Source organism: Nannospalax galili, unplaced genomic scaffold, assembly GCF_000622305.1.
Source record: "Nannospalax galili isolate Female #2095 unplaced genomic scaffold, S.galili_v1.0 scaffold161, whole genome shotgun sequence".
NCBI classification, from domain to species: Eukaryota; Metazoa; Chordata; class Mammalia; order Rodentia; family Spalacidae; genus Nannospalax; species Nannospalax galili.
In genome coordinates, this window is record NW_008348586.1 from 3,752,112 (window position 1) to 3,776,931 (window position 24,820).

Genomic DNA, 24,820 nt, shown 5'->3' on the forward strand with positions numbered 1-24,820 from the left:
CAGTATTCATTTAAATAGAAAAAATTTGTTTAAAAAAGTCTACGAGGCAGGTATGATGGCCTGTAACCCTACTTTTCCAGAGAAAGACCCGGAGCATCACCTCAAGTTTGAGACCAAGTTGATTTACTTAACCATTTTCAGGCTAGCCAGAACTAGCCCCCTTCCCTTCAGGGATAAAAAAGTCTATGAGGGGTGTAAATCATGCTAGAGCATCTGCTGAGCATTCTTGAAGCACTAGGTTTGATTCCCCAGAACTCACTTCCCTCTGTCTGTCTATCTATATCTATCTATTATTTATTTGGTCTTTTTGAGGCAGGGTCTCCCTGTAGCCCCAGCTGACCTGGAACTCATTAGGTAGATACCAGTCTGGCCTTGAACTCAGAGATCCACCTGCCTCTGCCTCCCGAGTGCTGGGATTAAAGGTGTGCACCACCACACCTGGCTTTCCCCTTTTTAAAGAGTTGTTTAATTTTTAATTATGTCAGTGTGTGTTTGCCTATTTGTGGGTATGTACATGTTAGTGTTGGTGCCTACAGAGGCCAGAGATGTTAGATCCCTTGGAGCTGTAGTTACAGGCCGTTATAAACTACCAACATGGGTGCTGAGAACTGAACTTGGGTCCTTTGTAAGAGCAGTACATGCTTTTAACCACCGAACCATCTTTCCAGCTCCTCCATTTTTTCCCCCTATGATTCTGTAAGTAGCATAGGCCTGCTTTGTGGTTTTTTGTTTTTTTTTAAATTATTACATTTTTCTCTATTTGTGTGGAATGGGGCACCTGTGTTACGGTGTATGTTTGGAAATCAGAAGACAACTTGGCAGGCCTTAGTTCTCTATCATGTGGGTCTTAGGGCTTGAACTCAGGTTGTTAGGCTTGGTGTCAGGAGCCTTTACGCACTGAGCCATGTTGTCAGCCTTGTGTTTGTTGGTTTAGTTTTGGGACAGAGTCTCATGTAGCCCAGGCTGGTTTCTAACTTGCTGTGTAGCTGAGGATAGCCTTGAACCTTGGATCCTTCTGCCTCCACTTCAGGGTGCTGGAATTATGTCAGGAGCCACCACGCACAGTTTAGATAAGATTCTAAGAAATGGGGGCTGGAGAGATGGCTCAGCGGTTAAGAACTTTTGTTGTTCTTGCAGAAGACCTGGGTTCGAATCCCAGCACCCACATGGCAGCTAACAACTGTCCGTAACTCCAGTCCCAGGGGATCTGAAGCCTTTCCTGACCTCCGCGGGCATTGCATGACATGGGAGCAGTTACCTACATGCGGGCAATACATGCATATACATAAAATAAAAATAATAAATAAAAATTAAAAAACGATTCTAAGAACTGTAAATTAAAAGTGCATCTGGTTAAAATACTGAACGATTAGGTAATCAGATGTTAGTGGTAATTAACTTTGGTAGTTTTTCTACTGTTATTTAAATACTCAAATTTTCCACAATGAACAGGATATTTGGGGAGAAAGTCTCACTATTTGCTATTCAGAATTTTCTTAATCCTCAAATGGTTCCTTTTTATTTTTTTTAAAGATAGTGCATAATTAGAAATCCTGTAAAATTTAAGAAAAAACAGATCCGTAAGTCTGCTTTCGACTGTATCGTGTGATTACACAGACATCGCTCATTTGACTCTACATTTTGTCTAGGTGAGGGCCTGTGTTCTCTGCATCCACCCTAGAACCAGAGTTGTGCGCTTGAGCCTGCGTCCTGTCTTCCTGCAGCCTGGGCGCCCGCTCACCCGGTTCTCTTACCAGCGCCTAGGGGCTGTGCTGGACAACGTTCCTGTCCAGGGATTTTTCAACAAGGCTGGGGCCACCTTCAGGCTGAAGGATGGGGTGTTGGCCTATGCCAGGGTAAGGAGGCTTCTTTCTTTGGTCAGGGACCTCATCACTGGAAGGACTTTTAGGACTGATGGGTCCTTTTCTGCTTCCTTCATCCCTTGATACTAATTTGTTCTTCTTAGATATTCCTAGGTGTGAAAAACTATTCATAGGGTCAGAACAGCATCAATTTGTTATTTTAGAAGTGCCTGCTGTATATAATACTTGGCTAGTGACAAGATCAGAAATGAATTAGGATCTAGACCATGGCTTAACAAAACTTTTCTAAAACAACAGATGCTGAGGGTTGTAGGCTTTGGTTTGTATTGACTTTTCATCCTGGTTGTGTGAAAGCAGCCACAAACAATACGTAATTGAACATGCTGTGCTATGCGCCAGTAAAACTTGTATTAATAAAAGTAGGCCCTGGCTTATGAGTGTAGTTTATTGTCCCATGATCTAAACTATCTCTATGAGATTCTGTGATAGTAACAGTGAAAATTATTTTAACAAAGTAGTATTTTTATAATAGGTGATAAACATGTTGTCATTTGAGTGTACTTTGAGTTCTGACTGCCTCAGAGCTGCTGTTTCTGACTTACCTTCACTCGCTTGGTACTTTGCAGCTCAGCCATCTCTCAGATTCTAAGAAAAGCTGCAGTGCTGACGCTTTCAAGCCAGGGAGCACTCATAAGTGTAGAATTATTGACTACAGCCAAATGGATGAGCTGGCCTTGCTCTCTCTGCGGAAGTAAGTGCCCTTAACACACAAGGAGGTGTGTTTCTATGTGTGTGCATTTTACTTTCTCCTGGTCTTGCTGGATGAAGTGTCCTTTCTTATCAGCATGGTTGTGGAGGTTCTGAATTTAGGCAACCTGTGTAATCATATATTTTCCTTTTGTTGTAGATCAGTTATTGAAGCTCAGTTCCTTAGATATCATGACATCAAAATAGGAGCAGTGGTGAAGGTAAGCACTCAAGCACATACTTAGATCTTCTTCCACCTTCAGGCATTCTTTAGTTTACAAGGTGACTGTCAGCTCATTAGTCCTCTTTTTTTTTTTTTTCGTCTTTTTGAGACAGGGTTTCCCTGTAGCCCCAGCTGTCTTGGAACTCACTGTGTAGACCAGGCTGGCGTTGAACTCACAGAGATCCACCTGCCTCTGCCTCCCAAGTGCTGGAATTAAAGGCGTGCGCCACAATGCCCAGCTTTTCTCTTTTTTTAAACTATTTTATTATTTTTATTTTATGTGTATGAGTGTATTGCCTGCATGTATGTACGTGCACCTGAGTTGTGCAGTGCCTGAGAGATCAGAAGAGGGCATCCAATTCCCCTGGAACTGGAATTAACAGATGGTTGTTAGCCGCCATGTGGGTCCTGGGAATCAAACCCAGGTCCTCTGGAAGAGCAGCCATTGCTTTATTTATTTATTTATTTATTTATTTATTTATTTATTTATTTACCATGCCCACTCCCTCCCCTCCAACACCTCTTATATCTCCCCATCATTGAGCAGCCAGTGCTTTTAGCCTCTGAGCATCTCTCCAGCCCAGTCCTCATGTTAATACTTGTGAAGTCATGTTCCTTGCCTGTGTCTGCTAACTAGAATTTCTTTCTCTTCTCTTGGGTAACTTAAAATTAGTTTCAAGGTAAAGTCTTATTAGCACTACCCTGCTACATTGAGACAATAGGTCATAAGTGTTGCGGTTTGGTGATGACTGTTAAAGCAGATCCAAATTAGTGAGACACTGGTTCTTTGCCTCTCCTATAGTATGTAACTCTAATTAAACATACCTCTTTCTAGATAGCTTGTTCTTTGAGAGATATAGTCCTCTCCTTTAGGGAGTATACTTGTTGTCGGCTTAACTCTAATTAAACATACCTCTTTCTAGATAGCTTGTTCTTTGAGAGATATAGTCCTCTCCTTTAGGGAGTATACTTGTTGTCAAGACTGCTCAACAGAAAAGCTTGAAGGCATCTGTAGATAAACGTGGTTAATCTGGATTGGGAGGGGCTTAGGAGTTGCTTACCCAGGAGATCTTACTCATGAGATCTGGAATAACAACTTAGTAAGGTGGGAAATGTGTTAGCTCTATAGTAAGAGATGAAGGGAATACTGTTTTTGTGCTATCATGGAGTCTTCTTTGGATTCCCTAGGGCACAGTGCTGACCATAAAACCATTTGGAATGCTTGTAAAGGTGGGTGAGCAGATGAGAGGCCTCATACCTCCCATGCACCTGGCTGACATCCTGATGAAGAATCCAGAGAAGAAGTACCACATTGGGGACGAGGTCAAGTGCCGGGTGAGCTTCCTGAAGGAGTCCACATTAGGGTTTTGGTTAGATGGAAAGAGTAGTTCTCAGCAGAAGTTTCTGCCTTTTTTCATAAATTAAGCATAACATCTGCAGGTATCCAGTACTGTGCCCAGTATTTGGGAATAGAAAAATGATTCCCTGCCCTTGAGACTATGTAGTATAGTTGTGAGTTACAATATTCATACAGGAAGAAAGAGCAAGCCAGTGTGTGACCTTTTGCCATATGGTTTGGTGCACACTATATGCTGGCTAGATCTTAGAAAGGGGAATGGTAGAGTGGAGCATCAGAACTATGAATAATATCAATAGCCACTATCATCCACAGTGTATTCTGTGCCAGTTGAACCTTAAAATCACCCTGTAGAGCTGAGGGTGGTGGTACATGCCTTTAGTCCTAGCACTTGGGAGGCAGAGGCAGGTGGATCTCTAAGTTCAAGGCTAGCCCAGTCTATATGGTGAGTTGTAGGCTAACTGGGGCTATAGGGAGACCCTGTCTCAAAATGACCAAAAAAAAAAAAAAATCACCCTGTAGAGTAACTATATTGTCCTCATTTTGCAGGTAGGTCAGTTAAAGCTTAGGTAAGCCAAAGTATCCTGTCCAAAGTCCCACAGCTAATAAATGGTAGAACCAGGTTTCAAATTCAGCTCTGTATGACAAATACCTTCCTGATTTCCCACAGAGCTGGGACTTAACTAGCAAAGATGGGCAAGATTTGGAAGGATGTGGAAGGTCAGGGATATGTCTCAGACTCAAAATAGCCCAGATAGACATTATATACATGTATGAAAATATCCTAATGAAACCCATTATGTATTCTTAATATACACTAGTAAAGAGCTTTTAAAAAAATAGCCCAGACCCTGGGAGATGGCTCAGCAGGTAAAGGTGCTTGCTCCCAAGCCTGATGACCTGAGCTTGATCTCTGGAACGTATGTGGTGGAAGGACAAAACCATTCTCTGACCTGTACACATGCGCCATGACACATGCGTGCATACACACACACAACTAACTCACTCACTCTCTCTCTCTCTCTCTCTCTCTCTCTCTCTCTCTCTCTCTCTCTCAATAAATGTAATTTTTTAAAATAGCCCAGAAAATAAGCTGGGCATGGTGGCGCATGCCTTTAATCCCTGCACTTGGGAGGCAGAGGCAGGCAGATCTCTGAGTTCAAGGCCAGCCTGGTCTACATAGTGAGTTCCAGGATAGCTGGAGCTACAGGGAGACCCTGTCTCAAAAAGACCAAAAAAAGAAAAAAAACAAAAAGCCCAGAAAAAGCTGGAAAAACATAAGTGGTTTCCAACAATATTTAAAATCCTAAAAGAAGCTTGAGTTTTGAAAAGCATACCATACAAAGTGCCTGGTAGGACTGGTGTTTGCAGGCACTCAGTTCCTGGTTTTGTCTTGTTTTGGTACTGATAGTACTACTCCTGTGTGTTAAACACACCTGAATCATACCGTTAGCTAGCCCTGGGTTTCTTATGTTTATTATATTTTAATGTTATCGATGCAAAGGGGCAGTAAATGCACACTGGTGCAATTTTTTCCCCTTTTTAAAAGGTTTATGTATTTATTTTACTTTATATATGTGGGGCTGGAGAGCTGGCTCAGCAGTTAAGAGAAGTGCTCTCGAGGTTCAATTCCCAGCACCCACATCGTGACTAACAACCTGTAACTCCAGTTCCAAGGAAATCCAACACCCTCTTCTGACCTCCGTGGGCATTACATAACATGGGTGCACTTACATAATAAAAAATGTTTTACTTTATATATGTATGCATGCCTAAGTGTATGTATGTGTACCACATGTGTGTACAGGTGCCTACAGAGGCCACAAAAGGGTATTGGGTCCTCTGGAATAGGAGTTACAGGCAGTTGTGAGCCACCTAATGTGGGTGCCAGGAACAAACCTGGGTCCTCTGCAGGAGCTACCAGTATTCTTATCTCTGAACCATCCCTTCAGCCTCTGCAAATTTTTATGTAGTGAGGTTGTAGGATTAAAAACAGGAATTTCTCTGCCATCAAAATAACTGAGTGGCTCAGTGTTTTAATTTGTTTCTCTATTGCAGAGACAAAACACTGTAACCAATACCAACTTGGGGAGGAAAGGGTTTATTCGGCTTATGTCTCCCCAGTCACAGTTCGTCACTGAGGGAGCCCAAGGTAGGAACTCAGAGGAGGAACCTGGAGGCAGGAGCTGAAGCACAGGCCATGGAGGAACACTGTTTACTGGCTTGCTTCTCTGGCCCCTGCTCAGCCTGCTTTTTTATACAATACAGAACAATCTGCCCAGGGGTGGTACTGCCGCAGTGGGTTGGACTTTCCCACATCACTCAAAAGTCAAGAAAATACTCCATAGGCACAGCCACAGACCAGTCCAATGGAGGCAGTTCCTCAGTAGAGGCCCCCTCTACCCAATTGTGTCAAATTGACAACTAAAGCTATCCAGTACACTCAGTTTTAGTTTGTAACTAATAAACAGCCAGGATAGCCCTCTAGACAGGAGGTGGGCCAGTGTAAAAGTTTCTGTAACATTGGGCAGGGTAGTGCTATAAGAGATAATGCTGCATGCTGGGAGAGGGTAGTTAGCAAAACAGCTTATGAGAGTTAGTACATTTGAAATAGAGACTTCTGTGTCTTTGATAGTCATTTTACAGGAAACAGGAGCAATCTGCAGCTGAAATTGTTAGAGGAAAAAAGATAGCAGGTTCTTAGAACATGATCTGTGGTTTTGGGTTCATGGAGTAGGAGAAACCAGCTCAGTGGCTCTCTTGGTAACAAGTGACTTGTTGATTGCTGCTATCTTTTCCCTAGGTTTTGCTTTGTGACCCTGAAGCCAAGAAGCTGGTAATGACTCTGAAGAAAACCCTGGTCACGTCCAAACTACCTGCCATTACCTGCTATGAGGATGCCAAGCCTGGCCTGCAGACACATGGTGTTATCTTCAGGGTCAAGGAATATGGTTGCATTGTAAAGTTCTACAGTGATGTGCAGGGACTGGTGCCCAAGCATGAACTCAGTGCCCAGTATATCCCTGACCCAGAGAAGGTCTTTTATCCTGGCCAGGTAACCCTTCTCCTGGACAGGTCTCCTATCCTTGGTGATCCCATGAACACAAATTTGAAGGAGTAGTAAGTGAGAGGCCTGCCTTTTTATTTTATGTGTGTGAGTGTTTTGCCTGCATGTATGTAAATGCACCCATATCGTGTAATGTCCATGGAGAACAGAAGAGGGCATCTGATTCCCTGGAACTGGAGTTATAGACAATTGTTAGCTGCCATGTGGGTGCTGTTAACTGAACCTGGGTTCTCTGTAAGAGTGGCCAGTAGTACTCTTAACTTCTGAGCCAGCTCTCTAGCCCCAGGAGGGCCGCGTTTTATGAAGAAGAGGAAGAGAACACCAATACAATGGACCTGATCCAGTCAAATGGAGGAGGGGAACACAGAAACACTCATTGGAATCTCATTAGAAATTGTCACTACAGGCTTAACATTATAAAGCTAGTGAGTTTGAGTCTTCTTGGAAGAATAACTTTTTAAAACTTGGGGTAGTTTCTGTCTTTCTATTCAGAAGGTTGGCTTATGGGGCTTCCATGGAGTCTCTATATATCTTCTTTTCCCGTCTGATCTGATCTCCCAAAGCCTCTGCAGTGCCTGCGGAGGGCCCTTAATCCAGATTCTGAAGGCCTGCTGCTGCGGGTGGCCTAACACGTGTGGTTTCTTACCAGGTAGTGAAGGTGGCAGTGCTGAACTGTGAGCCTTCCAAAGAGAGGATGCTCCTATCCTTCAAGCTGTTGAGTGATCCAGAGACAAAGAATGAGAGTGCCAGTAATGGACAGAAGAAAGGAAGAGCTGTAAACATTGGGCAGGTACCTGGACTTCCTAGACAAATTATTATGCCTTGCACTGACAGAATAAATACTAGATAAATGGTGTTGCCTGTGGAGGGAAAAGATAGAGGTGGCTCTGTAAGATTCTGGGGCTTCTTGTACCACGGCAAATGGAAACTGCCACAAGAGAAAAGTTGAGTTGATGTGGCTTTGCTGATTTCCTCTTTGGTTGCTAAAGCTAGCCTGCAATTCCCTCTTTCTTCCAGAACAGTGGAGGAATTGAGAAGGGGTATGATAAGAGCCCCTAGTTTAGATCTGGTGTGGGGTGTGGCTGGAGGTGTGCTGTCTAGTGGGAAGTACCTCTGCTGTTAGCCTGTGAGTGATCTCCAGTACTGTGATTTGGTACTTCTGAGATCTGCGTGGTCAAGACTAGGTTATTCTTTGCTTAAGACAGTTTTTTTCTTTCTTTTTCTGAGCAGTTGGTGGATGTGAAGGTTTTAGAGAAGACTAAAGATGGGCTAGAGGTGGCCATCCTACCCCACAACATCCCTGCTTTCCTCCCGATACCTCATTTGTCAGACCACGTCGCCAATGGCCCACTGTTGCATCACTGGCTCCAAGCAGGTGATACCCTTCACCGAGTTCTGTGTCTGAGCCGGAGTGAGAAACATGTTGTATCCTTGACTAGTGTCGGTGGATGGTAGAGGCCATAGACCCTTGGGTGGGAAATCTTGGACCAGGCCTAGGAGGGGGAAAAATCAACTATTTGAGTTTAAAAATTCTTCCAAGAACAAGCCAATTTTCAAGCCTGTTCTGGAAAGCAGGAGCAGACTCAAGATGTGCTGTCAGAAGATGCAAGTGGTCAAGGCAGTTAGCAGAAAGGTCCTGTGGAGAGTGGCGTCCAGGGATTAGGGAGGAGCTGTGTCTGATTAAGGCCCAGTGGTAGATCCAGGGTCACATTCGGCTGCCTTAGATGTTCGGTGTTTGCCTCTTGGGCTGGATCCATTACTGAAGTAGCTACTGCCCTTTCCCTTTCTTTTTATCCCTCCTTCCTGTTGGGGACATGGAGCTAGAATTCCTCGGGTGCTTGTGGGTATTTTGGAGAACACTAACTCTTCTCAACAAACATAAAAATAAAATCTCCTTAGAGTGGCATGCAAGGGAGGTAAAATAGGGCTCATGCATGTTTACAAGATGGGGTCAGTGGAGGACTGTACTGACTAACCCAGCTGCCAGACTGTGGGCCTGAGCTGTATCCTTTTAGCAGCCGTTCTATAATCTGGACAGGGATTAATTAGGAAAGGAGTAAAGCAGTAATTTTCCAGCCTTACTGCCTCAGTAGTCACTGGAAGACAGCCCCACTAGTTGCGTGATGCTTAAGAACCTAACTTAGCTTCTCCTAAACTCTAGCTGGTGCTCCTGTTGCTGTTCTGTACCTGTATAGATTATTGTAATACATTAGTAGTTAAAATATTTATAGGGGCCTGGAGAGATGGCTCAGCAGTTCAGAGCACTGGCTGCTCTTGTAGAGGACCCAGATTCAGTTCACAGCACCTACATGGCAGCTAATAACTGCCCATGACTTCATTTCCAGGGACTCCAACACCCTTTCTGTGGTTTTCGTCTTTGAGTTCATTTATATGATTGATCATGTTTATTGACTTGTGTATATTGAACCATTCCTGCATCTCTGGAATAAAGCCTACTTGATTGTGGTGAATGATCTTTTTGATGTACTTCTGTATGTGGTTTGCAAGTATTTTGTTGAGAATTTTTGCATCAATGTTCATTAAGAATATGGTCTATAGTTTTCTTCTTTGGTTGTGTCTCTACTTAGTTTTGGTATTAGTGATGGGCATTGCATAATATGGGTGCACTTAGAACCTGCAGGCAATATACTCATACACAGAATAGAATAGAATAGAATAGAATAGAATAGAATAGAATAGAATAGAATAGAATAGAATAGAAAATAGAATAAAAATTTATTTTACACATATGAATGTTTTGTTTACACCATGTATGTGCTTGGTACCCACAAAAGCCAGAAGAACCAGGTCACCATATAGCTGCTGGGAATCATATCTGGGTCCTCTGCAAGAGCTGCAAGTGTTCTTAGCCATTGAGTCATCTCTTCAGTCCCAGCAATGGACATTTCTAGAGTGTTCCTTAATAAAGCTCCACTAGCTTCTTTGTAGGAAGCCAGCTTTGGTCTCCACAGTAGAAGGTGGCCAGGACCCCAAGAGCTTCTCAGAAATCCAGCCTGGAATGCTGCTCATTGGTTTTGTGAAGAGCGTCAAAGACTATGGTGTATTTGTCCAGTTCCCCTCAGGTCTTAGTGGACTGGCCCCCAAAACTGTAAGTTCAGCTCCATGCACAAGGGCCTTTGAGGAGAGAAATCCCAGGCTCATAGACCAGTTAGGGTAAGAAGGAACAGACTTCAGTTCTTTGAAGGTCAAGGGGAGCTATATAAGGTATGCATGCCATGAAGGCCTCTGGCAAAGTGAGTGCAGCTGACAGCAGGCAGTGAGCATCCTCTCTGCCGTGTAGCTCAAGAGTAGGGCCTCTGATTCTGTCACACAGCAGTAGTGCTGGCTTCGATGACTTTAGTTTTCATTGTAAAGAGGACTGAACTTGTGCTTATAGCACACTCAGACTTAATTTTCCTGAGTAGCCCAGTATGGGTTTTGGAGCCCTCTGGTTTTCAAGGTGTGAAGACACCAGAATATCCTTGAAGTTGTTTTTCTTTCCTCTGTATCCTTGAACTACAAGCTTTTCAGATGGGAAAATATCCTGGCAGTTCCTTAGGTGGAGCTTTCTTGTGCCTACTGAATAAACCAAGTCCTAGAGGGACAGAGACCAAAGCATGACAGCACAGCAAACAACACAGGGCTAATTCTTGCCACAGATGGTTTATGAATATTTCTTGTACATTGATCTGGCTTCATGATGTTTTCTAAAGGAAGGTCTCATTGCATCCCCTGCCAGAAAAGTTAAGTGAGAATGTAGCAAAGGACCCCAGAAACATGCAGATTGAGAGACGGAGGGTTGACATTGGGCTTTACGACAGAAAAGTGCTCTGTTCCTTTGGCGTCAGTAGTGGGTCTTTTAAACTAGGTATCTTTTCTAAAAGCTAGGGTTGGCAGCCTGGGTCTCCTCTCATACATAGAAAGGAATAGAGCTGTGCTCAGGGAAGCTGCCCAGGCCCCCTTTGTCCTTAACCTCTCACCCCACTTTTGGGCATATTAAATGTACTGTTTTAATGGACATTTATTTTCCTTTTTCTAATTCTACCCATTCTTCAGATCATGAGTGACAAGTTTGTGACCACTCCAAGTGACCACTTTGTTGAGGGTCAGACGGTAGTTGCAAAGGTGACCAATGTGGATGAGGAGAAGCAACGGATGCTGTTGTCGCTGCGGCTGTCAGACTGTAGTCTGGGGGAATCAGCCAGCACCAGTCTCCTCCTCCTGAGCCAGTGCCTGGAGGAGCTGCAGGGTGTGCGCAGTCTCATGAGCAACCAAGGTGGGGACCTGTTTGGTTGGGGGAGGAAGCAGAGGATGAGGGTCTGGGTGGGAGTGTGTTTGCTGTAATTATACCTATTATGGCACTAGCTTGGCAAGCTTTTTTTTTTTTCTTTTTTCTTTTTTTTTTGAGATGGTCTGTGCAGCCCTGGCTGGTCTGAAACTCAGTATGTAGAGCAAGCCGCCCTTGAGCTCACAGAAATCTGCCTGTCTCTGGCTCCCAAGTGCTTGGATTAAAGGTATGTGCTACCATGCCTGGCCTAATCTCTTCATTTTCTTGGTACCTTTTTCTTTTTCTTTTTGTGGTACTGGGTATTGAACCTACCCAGGATCAGGCCAATGCTCTACCTATGATCTAAATTCCCCATCCAAGGTTTTTTTTGTTTTTTTTTTAATAGTGGAAGTTACATAAAGTAATCATTAAATGTTTATGAAGTCAATACCCATTTACTACCCAGATTAAGATGAAGGTCTAGCTGGGGATGTAACTTAATTCTTAGAAGGCTTACCTAACATGCACAAAACCTTGGAATGGAAATCCCTGGCACTGCATAACCAGGTATGCTGGTGCACGCCTATAATCCCAAAACTTGGGAGGGAGGTAGAGGCAGGAAGATTTAGGGTTCAAGGTTATTCATAGTTACATAGGAAGTTCAAGGCCAGCCTGGGCCACAAAACCCTGCCTAAAAAAAAAAAACAAATAAAAAAGGCAAGCAGGAAATGTAGCTTAGTCATTAGAATGCTTGCCTTAGCATGCATGAGACCACAGGTTCAAACTCATGCACCACTTGTAGTCCCAGCACTCTGGAGGTACAGGCAGGAAAATCAGAAATTCAAGATCATCCTCTGCTACATAGCCAGGAGGCCAGCCTGGGGTACATGAGATCCTGTTTTTAAAAGAAATCATCATAAGTAAGCAGCCTCCCAAACACCCCATCACCACAGTCCAGAATCAGAATTTCTCTTCATTCTGTGTCATTGGGTTTGTATTGTGAATTTGCCAGCCTGTGTGCTCCCCCTCACATGCGTGCGAGTGTGTGTGTGTGTGTGTGTGTTTGTAGGTATGCCATGACATGTGCGTGAAGGTCAGAGGACAACTTGTGGGAATCATTTCTCTCCTTCTACCATATGGGTCCCAGAGATCAAGCGCAGACTTAACAACAGTTGCCCACTGAGCCATCTTACTGTTCCAACACTGACACTGGACAATTTTGCTAGAAGCACCTTCATTCTTCTGGGACTGGAGTGTTCCTCTGTGCTCTGTGGTGCTGTAACACTTCCGGAGGAAGGAATGCTGAGAGTGTCTTTCATCTCACTAATCTGCTTTATGGGGCCTTTTGCAGACTCAGTTTTGTTCCAGACGCTTGCTGAGATGACCCCAGGAATGGTTCTTGACCTCATGGTGCAGGAGGTATTGGAAGATGGTTCTCTGGTGTTCAGTGGGGGCCCAGTGCCGGACCTGATGGTGAGAGCCAGCAGATACCATCAGGCAGGTGAGGCTTTTTGTCTTGCTTATCCTGGGGTGACCCCTGCTCATTGCTTCTGCTGCTGACTACTGAATTTCCAAGTATATGGATAAATGAGTTGATTTCATTGAAGCTTTCGGCAAACCTGTCTTATGTGACTGTAGATCAAGACTATCAACAGCAAGATAAATGTTTAGATGTGGATGTTGTATTGATTAGTATTGTCACCCTGACAGAATCTAGAATCACTTGGGAAGGTCTCTGGACTTGGGGGTGGCGGTTAATCTTGATTGTGTTAATTGAAATGGGAAGATCCAGAGTGGAATCCTGGACTGTGTACATGGAGAAAGATAACTGAGTAGCTAGCAGCTTACATCCATTGCTTTCTTCTTCTTGACTGGTTATGGTTTAACCAGCTGCTTCAAGCTTATGCTGACTTGACTTCCCCACCATGACAGACTGTATCTCAGACTGTGAGCCAGAATAAACCCTTTCTCCCTTAAGTTGCTTTTGGGCAGAGTATTTTTATCATAGCTTTAGGAAAAGAAACAGACAGAACCTTTACTGTAATTGGGTAAATTTTGTTTTGTTTTTTAACTTATCAACTTGTTTAAATTAAAGTCCACCCCAACTCTGGCTACATGAGGCAGATCACCTTGCTTTCCCTGTGGCCCATATAGATGCAAGGATATGTCATCTTTGCTTTTTTGGCCTAAAGGGCCTAGGAAAGGCTACTTTCCCTTCCCCTGTTCTACAAGGCTGATCATGCTGTGTCTGGTTGTGCTCTGCAGGCCAGGAGGTGGAATGTGGGCAGAAGAGGAAGGTTGTGATCCTAAATGTGGATATGTTGAAGTTAGAGGTACATGTCTCCCTTCGCCAGGACTTGGTGAATAGGAAAACTAGAAAGGTAAGCCTTCTTGTGGTTTCCATCTCTGTTTTCACATCACCTCTTCCATACTGTACTCATAGCTCAGGTGCCTGTAGTTAGAATGACTGTGTGTCTCTCTAGGATAGTTCCAGTTTTTACCTCTTTTCCTTGTTTGGTTAATAGGGCTGATTTTCATGCTGGTTCAGTTGATAAATTTTATGGTCCACTGTCTTTATTGCCAATCAAGTAACACATGAATAAGTAGGCCATACAGGTTAGGGAGGGCTATGGCTAGGACCCTGACAGACTGGCAAATGTGTGCTTGCCACACACACACGGCACAGACTGTTTGGCTCCATCTAATTGTTATCAAAGGACTGTCTAGGTCTACATTGGTCACTGCCCCTTGCCCCACCCCTTTGGTTTTTTGATACAGGCTGGCTTCAAACTTAAATCCTCCCAAGTGCTTCAGCATCCCAAGTACTAGGATCCTAAGTGTGTGCCACCTTTCCTGGCTAAGTCTTTGTTGTTATGGGTTGTTTTGTTTTTTGAGACAGGGTCTCACTATTTAGATTTTATTTGAAATAAATGTTGAAATTTAACTTTAAAAGAATCATCAGAACCAAACAAAACAGATCTTTGGTATTTCTGATGTTTGGGCGGCAGGTCCACACCCTTCTTTCTGTACTTCTGTGTGGTATAAGAATAAGTTTAAGCCGGGCGTGGTGGCGCACTCCTGTAGTCCCAGCACTTAGGAGGCAGAGGCAGGCAGATCTCTTTGGGTTCAAGGCCAGCCTGGTCTACATAGTGAGTTCCAGGACAGCTGGGGCTACAGAGAGACCCTGTCTCAAAAAGACAAAAAAAAAAAAAAAAAAAAAAAAGTTTAAGAGCCAGGTGTGGTGGCGCATGCCTTTAATCCCAGCACTTGGAAGGCAGAGGCAGGTGGATCTCTGTGAGTTCAAGGTCAGCCTGGTCTGCATAGTGAGTTCCATTCAGCTGGGGCTACAGGCAGACCCTGTCTCAAAAAGATCAAAAAAAAAAAAAGAAAAGGAAGGGCTGCACAGATGGGCTAGCAGTTAAGAGCATTGGGTGCTCTTGCAAGAGGACCTGGGTTTGGTTCCCAACACTGACATGATGGCATCTAACAATAGTTCATAACTCCAGTTCCCAGGATCCAGCGCCCTCTTCTGACATCCACGGGCATTGCGTGACATGGGTACACTTATATACATGCAGGCAATATGCTCATACACATAAAATGAAAATAAATATTTAAAAGAATAGGTTTAAGGAAATCTCAAAATCAGTAGAAATTTTCTCTGGGGAAGAATGTGCAGGTTGAATATTATTTATTCTCAATGAAATGCTTGGGGACCAGAAATATTCCAAATATTCCATTCAAATATTCCAAGTTTTGGCTTTAGTTTTGTATTTGTTTTTTTTTTGTTTTTTTTTTTTTTTTTTTTTTTTTTGTCTTTTTGAAGCAGGGTCTCCCTGTAGCCCCAGCTGTTCTGGAACTCACTATGTAGACCAGGCTGGCCTTGAACTCACAGAGATCTGCCTGCCTCTTCCTCCCAAGTACTGGGACTATAAGCATGTGCCACCACGTTTTTGTTTTTTGAAACAGAGTCTCACTCAGTAGTATAGGCTAGTAGTTTAAGTCTTTATGCCTAGGCCTCCTGAGTGCTAGGATTATAGGTGTGCACCACTAAGCCCAGCAATTTCAGACTCTTGAATTTTGGAAATTTGCATAGATCTCATTGGTTGAGTATTCTTTTTTTTTTTTTTTTGGGTTTTTATTATTATTTTTTTATGTGTACGAGTGTATTGCCTGCATGTAAGCGAGTGCACCCGTGTCATGCAATGCCACAGAGGTCAAAAGAGGGCTTCAGATTTTCCCCTGGAACTGTAGTTAAGAACGGTTCATAGCTGCCATGTGGGTGCTGGGAATTGAACCCAGGTCCTCTGGAAGAACAGCCAGTGCTCTTAACTGCTGAGACATCTCTCCAGCCCCTGGTTGAGTATTCTTAGTTTTAAAAATCTGAAATGCTTAGATTGTAAAACTTCTGAAAGCTGATATATTAAGAACTCAAAAAACGTGGCTTTTGGAGCATTTCAGGTTTTAGAATTTTGAATTACTGTATGTGTATGTGTGTGTGTGTGTGTGTGTGTGTGTGTGTGCTCAACCTTTATTTGATTATTATCCAAGCAATTTTTTTGTTGCTGGCTGTTTTTGTTTTTAAAAATTTATTTTTATTTTTATGTGTATGAGTGTTTTTCCTACATGGATATAAGTGCACCATGGGTATACAGTGCCCACAGAGGCCAGAAGAGGGCATTGGATCCTCTGGAACTGGACTTCAAACAATTAGCCAACTTGTGTATGCTGGGAATTGAACCCAGGTCCTCTGCAAGAGCAGTCAGTGCTGTTAACCATTGAGCCATCTCAGTATCCTGTATTTGGTTTTTGAGATATTTTGCTTTGTAGCCCTGCTGGTCTAGAAATCAGTAAATGAGCTTGAATTCACAGTGATCCTTTTACCTTGGCCTCCTGAGTGCTGGAATTGTATAAATATGTGCTACCATGCCCAGCATCATCCTTCTGTTTTCTAACAGGGCCCTAGACCATCTTATCATCTAAGTGAGGTTCAGGCACAGAAGAGCTTAAGCACAACGTAGATTTTGAGTGAAACTGAGATGGATACCTTGCAAACAGTGAGCTCTCATTAAAGACTCCTGGCTAAATGATGGAAGGAGTGCTGGGTGTCTGAGACAGGACCTGTGTTAAGGCACTAGAGAATGCCTGTGTATCCGAATCACCAAAATAGCTTCCAGAATTTCAAATATCCTCATTCTAGGATAGTACATAGGCATTTGAGTTCAGAACAAATGAGTGCCAGGCATGGTGGCATACTCCTATCATCCCAGTACTCAGGAGGCTGAGGCCAGCGCATCATAAGTTCTAGGCCAGAAAAACCAGAAACCAAGGCAAGGTGATTCTGATGGGATGCCATATACTAAGTGTTAATGTAAGGAAAGCTAGGTCTGAGAGGCAAGGCTAGTTGCTTACAGCTTAGTCCTCTGGGTATTGACTTCTTCACACCCTGTCCAGTGGGGTCACGAACAAGTGACCATACTGTGTAAAGAGAGTGAGTATGACTTTTTCCCTCTTTTCCAGCTGAAGAAAGGTAGTGAGCACCAGGCCATCGTGCAACACCTGGAGAAGTCCTTTGCTGTGGCCTCGTTGGTGGAGACTGGTCACCTGGTAGCTTTTTCCCTGACCTCTCACCTCAACGATACCTTCCGCTTTGACTCTGAGAAGCTGTATGTGGGACAGGGTGTTTATCTTACCCTCAAGACCACAGAACCAGGAGTGACTGGACTTCTTTTGGCTGTGGAGGGCTCAGCTGCTAAGAGGACTAGGAGACATGCTCGGAGGGATTCTGAGACTGTTGATGACAATGAGGAGGAAGAGGATCCAGCTTTGGCTGTGGGGTCCAAAAAGAAGCACACCCTGGCTATTGGGGACAAAGTCACTGGGACCATCAAGTCTGTGAAGGCCACCCATGTCGTTGTGACTCTGGAAGATGGCATCATTGGTTGTATCCATGCCTCCCGAATTCTAGATGATGTTCCACTGGGCATCTCTCCTACTGCCACACTGAAAGTTGGGAAGACAGTCACTGCCCGAGTGATTGGTGGGCGAGATGTGAAGACATCCAAGTATGGAAGTTTGGAGGGGAAGGGCTGGCTTTGAGGGGAGAGTGCTGTAATTGTGGGAAGAATCAGAATATAGGCAGGTATTAAAGAGTTGCATGATAAATCATATTTTCTTTAGCTAACAAAAAGGCAATCAGTAAGACTCCTTTAGCATGTTCTTTATTAAAAATATAGTGTATTAAAGGACTGCTATTAAGTCAGACCTGGCTTTGAATTATACTCATTTACTTAACTTTTTTTAAAGATTTTATTTTTACTTATTTTTTTAAATTAATTAATTTATTTATTTTTTTATTTTGTGTGTATTGCCTGCATGTATATGAGTGCACCCATATTGTGCAATGCTGCGGAGGTCAGAAGAGGGCTTCGGATTCCCCTGGAACTGGAGTTAAGGACGGTTTGTAGCCACCATGTGGGTGCTGGGAATCGAACCCGGGTCCTCTGCAAGAGCAGTCAGTGTTCTTAACTGCTGAGCTATCTCTCCAGCCCCTTACTTAACTTTGTGTGTGTATATGCAGGCATGCATATGCCATGATACATGTGTAGAGATTGGAGGACAACTTTCCTGTCACCTTATGAGACTGCAGATTGAACTCAGGTGATCAGGCCCGTGCACAGGCTTCTCTACCCATGGAGCCATCTCAGTGCCTCCTCATTTTCTCTAAATCTCACTACAGCATGTGTTATTGTAGAATTTCTTGCTATAACAACATAAGAAAGAGTTCAAAATCTGGCCTATAGTTTACATATTGATTTCAAGAACTTACTGGATCTTGAGTAAGTATTTATCCTTTCTAAACCTCTAGAATGAAAAAAATTGGGAAATATAATTTGTGACTCTTTTCAGGTCTGATCAGCCGACACGTCTCCTATCAGTGGTGTTGTGAGGGTAAAAGGTGGTGGTGTCAGCTTGGTTTGGAGTAGAGTAGAAAGAGATCCTGAGATCCTGATTTCTGTTACAGTGAATAAGTAATTTGATTTTCTTTCTCTAGGTTTCTCCCAGTAAGTCACCCCCGGTTTGTTCAGACCATCCTGGAGCTGAGTGTTCGGCCAAAGTAAGGGTTCCCCTGGCAGCATGGTCTCATGAAAAACACTGGGCTTTGAAACCAGGGTGCTGAGTTCTCCTCTTGATTCTGCCAGTGTTTGGACTTCTTTTACCTCTCTCTGTCCAAGCTACCACATTTCTTTTCTACTCGGGAGGAAAAAAATTATCCCAGACATACTGGGTCTACTCCCTGTAACTACTAACTCTGCCTTTCCCTCCTCCTGAGACTCTGTCTGTAGTCTACACCAGAGCATGACCCAAAATTCCAGCTCAGCTTCTCATCAGCAAGGAGTAGGCCACACTGATAGAGTAGATAGTCTTTTTATATGATACATGTGTATTATATATATAATATATATATAAAACATATAATATTCTTGACTACATGGTTTTTGTTTGATCATGCTCAGGCTGGGAGCCCCAGGTTATTTTTCTGTTTTGGGGGGTTTTACCTGCTAAAGATAAGTTAGAAATATGAAGATTAATACAAAGTAGGCATAGTGGCTCATGCTTGAAATCTTAGCAATTGGGAGGCTGAAAGAGGAGGATTGTCACAAGTTCAAGGCCAGCCTAGGCTACAGAGTAACACCTTGTCTCAGAAAATGAGAGAGAGGAAAGTCTGATTGCAGTCCTGCTAGTCAGCATCTAACAGAAAGAAATGTTTCTGCTTCCAGTCCACTTTTCTAGAACTCAGTAATTCCTGAAATAAACCTGTAGCCAAGATGCCTGTTCCTTTAGCATGTGCACCTTCACTGCTTGGTGAAAAAAGGCTGATGTGGAATTTTGGTTGAGCTGATGAAGTCTGCAGAGTGGCACCTTGTAAGAAATTCTTGGATGGCTGGAAAGGTGGCTCAGTGGTGGAGCACTGGCAGTTCTGCATAGCAATGGCTAAAATACTCTGAAAGAATCAAAATAGTTTTATTTACTATACTTATAAAACACTATCAGGAACTATTTCACAGCTGGTTCATACATAAAAGATTAGCCCTGGGTTGAGTATTGTAAAGATTCCCCTTTACAGAGAGAGACTGACCTTGGGGAGTAGGTAAGAATAGAGGAGTCCTACACAAATTCTCCATAGCCATTTTGGGAAGGTAGTTTCAGGTTAGAATCCATCTGGAGTTTGACTTTGCTTTGTCTTTCTGCAAACAGTGAGCTGGAGAAGGATGACCACAGTGCTCTGAACACTTGTTCTGAGAGCCCTGTTGAGAAGATTAAGCAGTACCATGTTGGACAGACTGTGACTTGCTTCTTAAAGAGAGTGAGTAGTTGCTGCACTGCAATGCAAGGTTGTCCTTCCTTCGGGGGTAAGGAAGTAAATTTGGAGACAGTCCCTTGGCACTGAGCATTTGAGTTAGTGCTTGCTACAGTGCTCAGCTGTGGGTGATGACCCCTTAACACCTATTTCCAAAGTGGACCAAAACAAAGGAGTGATGGCAAGGGAACAGACCTACATCTGCTGGTCTCCCTGCTATACATGTCTCCGCCCTGGCCACTGACCCCAAGGAGCTTTCTCTTCAGCCTTGGAAAAATAATTGTTCAACTTAAATTTTGAACTGAGTAGGAGTGTCAAAAATTTAATACAGAGCCAGGCGTGGTGGCGCACGCCTTTAATCCCAGCACTTGGGAGGCAGAGGCAGGCGGATCTCTGTAAGTTCAAGGACAGCCTGGTCTACATAGTGAGTTCCAGGACAGCTGGGCCTACAGGGAGACCCTGTCTCAAAAAGACCGAAAAAAAAAAAAATTTAATACAGGAAAAAAAAGCCAAAATTAAAAAGCCCATCAGAAAGGCAACCTGGAAGTTTCAGGATACACATGGAAAATTCCAGAAGAACCAAGCAGTGAATTTCTTGAGAATGAGCGAGGAAGTCAGTGTGGTAGCTGCCAAACTCCAAACTTAGTGACGATAGTCAAAGTAACCAAGTTGATGGCCGATGTGGTTAAGTAGATGGAGGTGACACTAGTGTAGCAGAGACATTCTCTGCTTTGATGGACAGATTCAAGCACCATTTGAAACACTGGACATCCAGCAGCAAATGTAAGACACGGTGAGCAGCGTGACAGCTGACGCTCTCCAGAACCAACGGGCATGCTGCTCCAGGATATGGCATACAAGGCAGGCTTTGACTTCAGCATGGAGCTGCTACAGGCTGGACCACACCACACACGTATGGCTTTGGCCAGGCAGGATGAGCTGTCCTAGAGGCTGGCTCAATTTTGAGATTAAGTCTGATTGACAGCCATTTGGAGGTTTCCTTTTAACATGCTCTCTGTATGCTAGAGAAAGACACATCACAATGCTGAAAGGTCTTACTTTCTAAAACCTTCTACCTTCAGCTCTCCAGCCCTCTCCAGATCCCTTAAGAAAGTCCGGTGTTCTCTCCTCTTAATTGGTTTTAAAAGTTCAGTATATCTTGTGATGATGTGTGTCTTGATAGCTGCCTTTTAACAGAATTAGTTAATTTGCTAGGTATCAATCTAGAAAATTTGAGCAGAACTCAAATCACTATGTATTCAGTTTTCTGCTTAGAATGATCAGAACGATCATAAAAATTAAAGAAGCAGGGGTGAGTACTTAGTTCACTACAAGGCTTTTAAAAAAATATTTTATTTATTTAATTTTTTTTTTTTTAATTTAATTTTTTTTTGGTCTTTTTGAGACAGGTTCTCCCTGTAGCCCCAGCTGTCCTGGAACTCACTATGTAGACAAGGCTGGCCTTGAACTCACAGAGATCTGCCTGCCTCTGCCTCCCGAGTGCTGGGATTAAAGGTATGCACCACCAAGCCCGGCCTATTTATTTTTATTTTATTTTATGTGTATGCATGTATTGCCTGCATGTAGGTAAGTGCAACTGTATCATGCAGTGCCCACGGAGGACAGAAGAGGTCATCGGATCCCCTAGAACTAGAGTTATGGACAGTTGTTAGCTCCCAGTGTGGGTGCTGGGATTCAAACCCAGGTCTTCTGCAAGAACAGCCAGTGTTCTTAACCGCTGAGCCATCTCTCCAGCCCCCCACTAAAAGGCTTTGAACGCTTTGTTCAACTCAGTGGGCAGTGCTCTCCTTAAATATCCTTTTTTTTTTTTCCTGTCAAAGTGCTACTGACTATTAAATAATTTATTCTCATAACTTAAACTGAAATTACCCAGGAGGATTTTTGTGTAATACTCTTTGTTTACTTGTTTTGGGTACAAAGGATTAAACCTTGGGCCTTGTATGTCTTTTTACATTCTTTAAAGTCATGTGATAAAGGAGTTGTGTACTTGGGGAAAATGCCACATAACTTCATTTATTAATCAGGAAAAAAATAATTTGTTCATTTTTATTTTCTGTTTATTAAATAGAGTTTTGTTTTTTGTTTTGTTTTTGGTCTTTTTGACACAGGGTCTCCCTGTAACCCCAGCTGGCCTGGAACGTGCTTTGTAGACCAGGCTGGCCTTGAATTTATAGAGATCCACTTGCCTCTGCCTCCCAAATGCTGAGATTAGTAAGTACAGTTTTGTTTTGTTTTTTCATTTTGTGTGTACGCATGTGTTGCCTGCATGTAGGTCAGTGCACCTGTGTCATACAATGCCCGCGGAGGTCAGACGAGGCTGTCAGATCCCCTGGGACTGGAGTTACAGACAATTGTTAGCTGCCATGTGGGTGCTGGGATTCAAACCTGGATCTTCTGCAAGAACAGCCAGTGTTCTTAACCACTGAGCCATCTCTCCAGCCCATAAGTACAGTTTTTAATAAGACTTAGAAGGTCTGAGTGTTTCTGATTATTTTCTCATGAAAGTCAATTCTTTAATTAGACTTCTGGTAAGTATATTGATTAGTACGACAGTCCTGTTACATACCTAATATTGCCAAACAGCTGTTGATTCATTTGGGTAAACACTAGGACTGTGTGTTTATAGGTTTGTTTCTGGTTTTTTTGTTTTGTTTTGTTTTGTTTGAGATAGGGTCTCACTGTAGCCCCTGCTGGCCTGGAACTTGCTATGTATGCCAGACTGGCCTCAAACTCAGAAAGATCTGCCTGCCTCTGCTTCCCAAGTGGAGTGGATTTAAAGGGGTATGCCATCATACCTGGCCCTTGTTTTGATTTTAGCAACCAAAAATAGAAATAAAATTGGAACATGTTTAAAGTTAGAAAAACTAGTTAAGAGAGCTAAATTATAGCTTTCAAAGCATCAAGCAACTACAGTTCACTGTTTGTTATTTGTACAAATGAAGAAAGTAGAGATCATAGGGTTCCTTGTAAGCGAAGTACTTTCCTTTCATAAAGCTCAGCTGTAGGGCAAAGCAGTGTGATCAGTATCAGGCTCTATGTTCTAATCCCAAGTGGAACAGGTGTTACAGAAGGAAGAGCTTAGAGTAGTACGATTCATACAAGTTGGAGTGTGTCAGTGGAAGCTGGACTGGACTTGCCACTTATTTAGCGCTATGATGTCATTTGCACAGTGGCCTTTTGGTAAATTTATTTTTTTATTCAGCTTGAAAGTCGGGATCCACTTAGGGCAGGACATGGTAGTGAGGAATACAAAACTAAATTGATTTAGAAATAAAATGGTGGTCCCTGGAGATGGTCAGCAGTCAGTGGACACAGCAGAACATAGAAGAGGGCAGAGAAGTTGGTGGGATTGGACCTGATGCATGAGGACATTTTGAGCATTCTTTCTTCTTCAGCTGAGACATCAGGAAGGACTTATGTTCTCTCAGGCCAGCCAGGCTAGACTCTGGGTGAAGTCTATGAGATGGAGAGGGGTAGGCAGGGAGAGGGGTGGATTCCTGTCCCTTGGGAAAGTGTGTGGTATTCAGGCCTTTTCATCCTTGTGGTTTTAGGAGAATACATTTTAGTGGTGGGGTGTAAAACAGATACTTATAGCTAGCTGCCTTATCTTATTTCTCCTGTTTTTTTCCCCAGTACAATGTAGTGAAGAAATGGCTTGAAGTGGACATTGCACCAGACATCCGAGGGAGAATTCCCTTATTGCTCTCTTCTCTCAGCTTCAAGGTCAGTTTCCATGTAATCCTTGGAGAGAAGACACAGGTTCAGTAAGCTCAATTGTATGCATTCCTGTTGAGTACAAGGAACCATGTGTTTATTTAAGATTTGGTTTGGGAGGTACTTGCTATAGAGACTTGAGATGTTTTCGGATAAGTGACAGACCTTTATGGGTGCATCAGAGGAATTTCTTCTTAATTCTTTCAGGTTCTGAAGCACCCAGATAAGAAGTTCCAGATTGGGCAGGCCTTGAGGGCCACTGTGGTTGGCCCAGATTCCTGCAAGGCTTTCTTGTGTCTCTCACTCATAGGTATGAAATGAAGTGGTACCTGGACAGGGAAAGGGAGGAAGGGGCTGCAAGAAGTGCTGGAAGGGATCTTTAGTGTTGCAAAGCCAGTGTACAGCATTTTGGAAGTGTTTTTTTTTTTTTCTTCCTGGACTTTGCTGTCTGTCCTGTGTGACTCCACCACTCTCTGAGTTTATTGTATTTAGTTTTCTCAGGTCCCTTAGAAAGGACTGTATACCATAGGGCTCTGGGGTTTGGGCTATAGGGTATTGATGAACTGAGTCCTCATATGGTTCTGGCCTACTCAACCTGGATACCCCAAGTCTGGGTGGCCAATACCTTCTCCAGGCTGTGCTAGCCAGACTTCCAGCTTATCATTTCCTTTTCCCACCAGGTCCTTACAAGCTTGAGCCAGGAGATGTGGCCATGGGCCGAGTGGTGAAGGTGATACCCAATGAGGGGCTGACTATCTCCTTCCCCTTTGGGAAGTTAGGAAAAGTCAGTATATTTCACGTCAGTGACTCCTACACTGAGACACCCCTAGAGGATTTCATTCCCCAGAAGGTTGTCAGGTAAGCCTCAGCTTGTTCCTCCTTTACCTACTTGTGAAATTGATTGGTTCTTTTTTTTTTTTAAGTTTTAGTAGTGTATACGTTTTTGTTTTTGCTCATTTTAGTCTTTTGTCTCTAGAAAAATTTAACAGGTTTATTTATAATTGCTTTCAAATTTAACTGCTGAAACTTTTTCACTGAAACACTTTGACTTCTGTAAATGCTTTACATTCCTAGATTTATATTAAAAATTCATATGCATATGAAAATAGAAAAACTGCCAGTGTCTGATTTCTGTCCCCCCTCTTCCCCTTGTCATATACATAGGTACCTTTTGGCTTCATAGGAAAAAAATATCCAACATTCAGAACTACTGATAACAAGTTGAAGAGGAAAAAAAAC

At 43.2% G+C, this 24,820-nt stretch overlaps 1 protein-coding gene across 3 annotated transcripts in view; it reads left to right on the top strand.

The window, feature by feature from the left end:
- Pdcd11 (programmed cell death 11) overlaps positions 1–24,820 on the top strand; it is a 47,975-nt gene that overhangs the window by 12,749 nt on the left and 10,406 nt on the right. For all 3 annotated transcript variants that reach the window (XM_008845682.2, XM_029569681.1, XM_029569682.1), the window contains exons 9-25: positions 1,650–1,856; positions 2,450–2,574; positions 2,731–2,791; positions 3,982–4,128; positions 6,954–7,205; positions 7,867–8,007; positions 8,448–8,642; positions 10,156–10,326; positions 11,274–11,493; positions 12,836–12,985; positions 13,750–13,865; positions 17,005–17,549; positions 18,539–18,601; positions 19,744–19,852; positions 23,501–23,590; positions 23,789–23,891; positions 24,262–24,439. In XM_008845682.2, the coding sequence (XP_008843904.1) occupies positions 1,650–1,856; positions 2,450–2,574; positions 2,731–2,791; positions 3,982–4,128; positions 6,954–7,205; positions 7,867–8,007; positions 8,448–8,642; positions 10,156–10,326; positions 11,274–11,493; positions 12,836–12,985; positions 13,750–13,865; positions 17,005–17,549; positions 18,539–18,601; positions 19,744–19,852; positions 23,501–23,590; positions 23,789–23,891; positions 24,262–24,439 (2,873 nt within the window). The remainder of the gene's footprint in view (positions 1–1,649; positions 1,857–2,449; positions 2,575–2,730; positions 2,792–3,981; positions 4,129–6,953; positions 7,206–7,866; positions 8,008–8,447; positions 8,643–10,155; positions 10,327–11,273; positions 11,494–12,835; positions 12,986–13,749; positions 13,866–17,004; positions 17,550–18,538; positions 18,602–19,743; positions 19,853–23,500; positions 23,591–23,788; positions 23,892–24,261; positions 24,440–24,820) is intronic.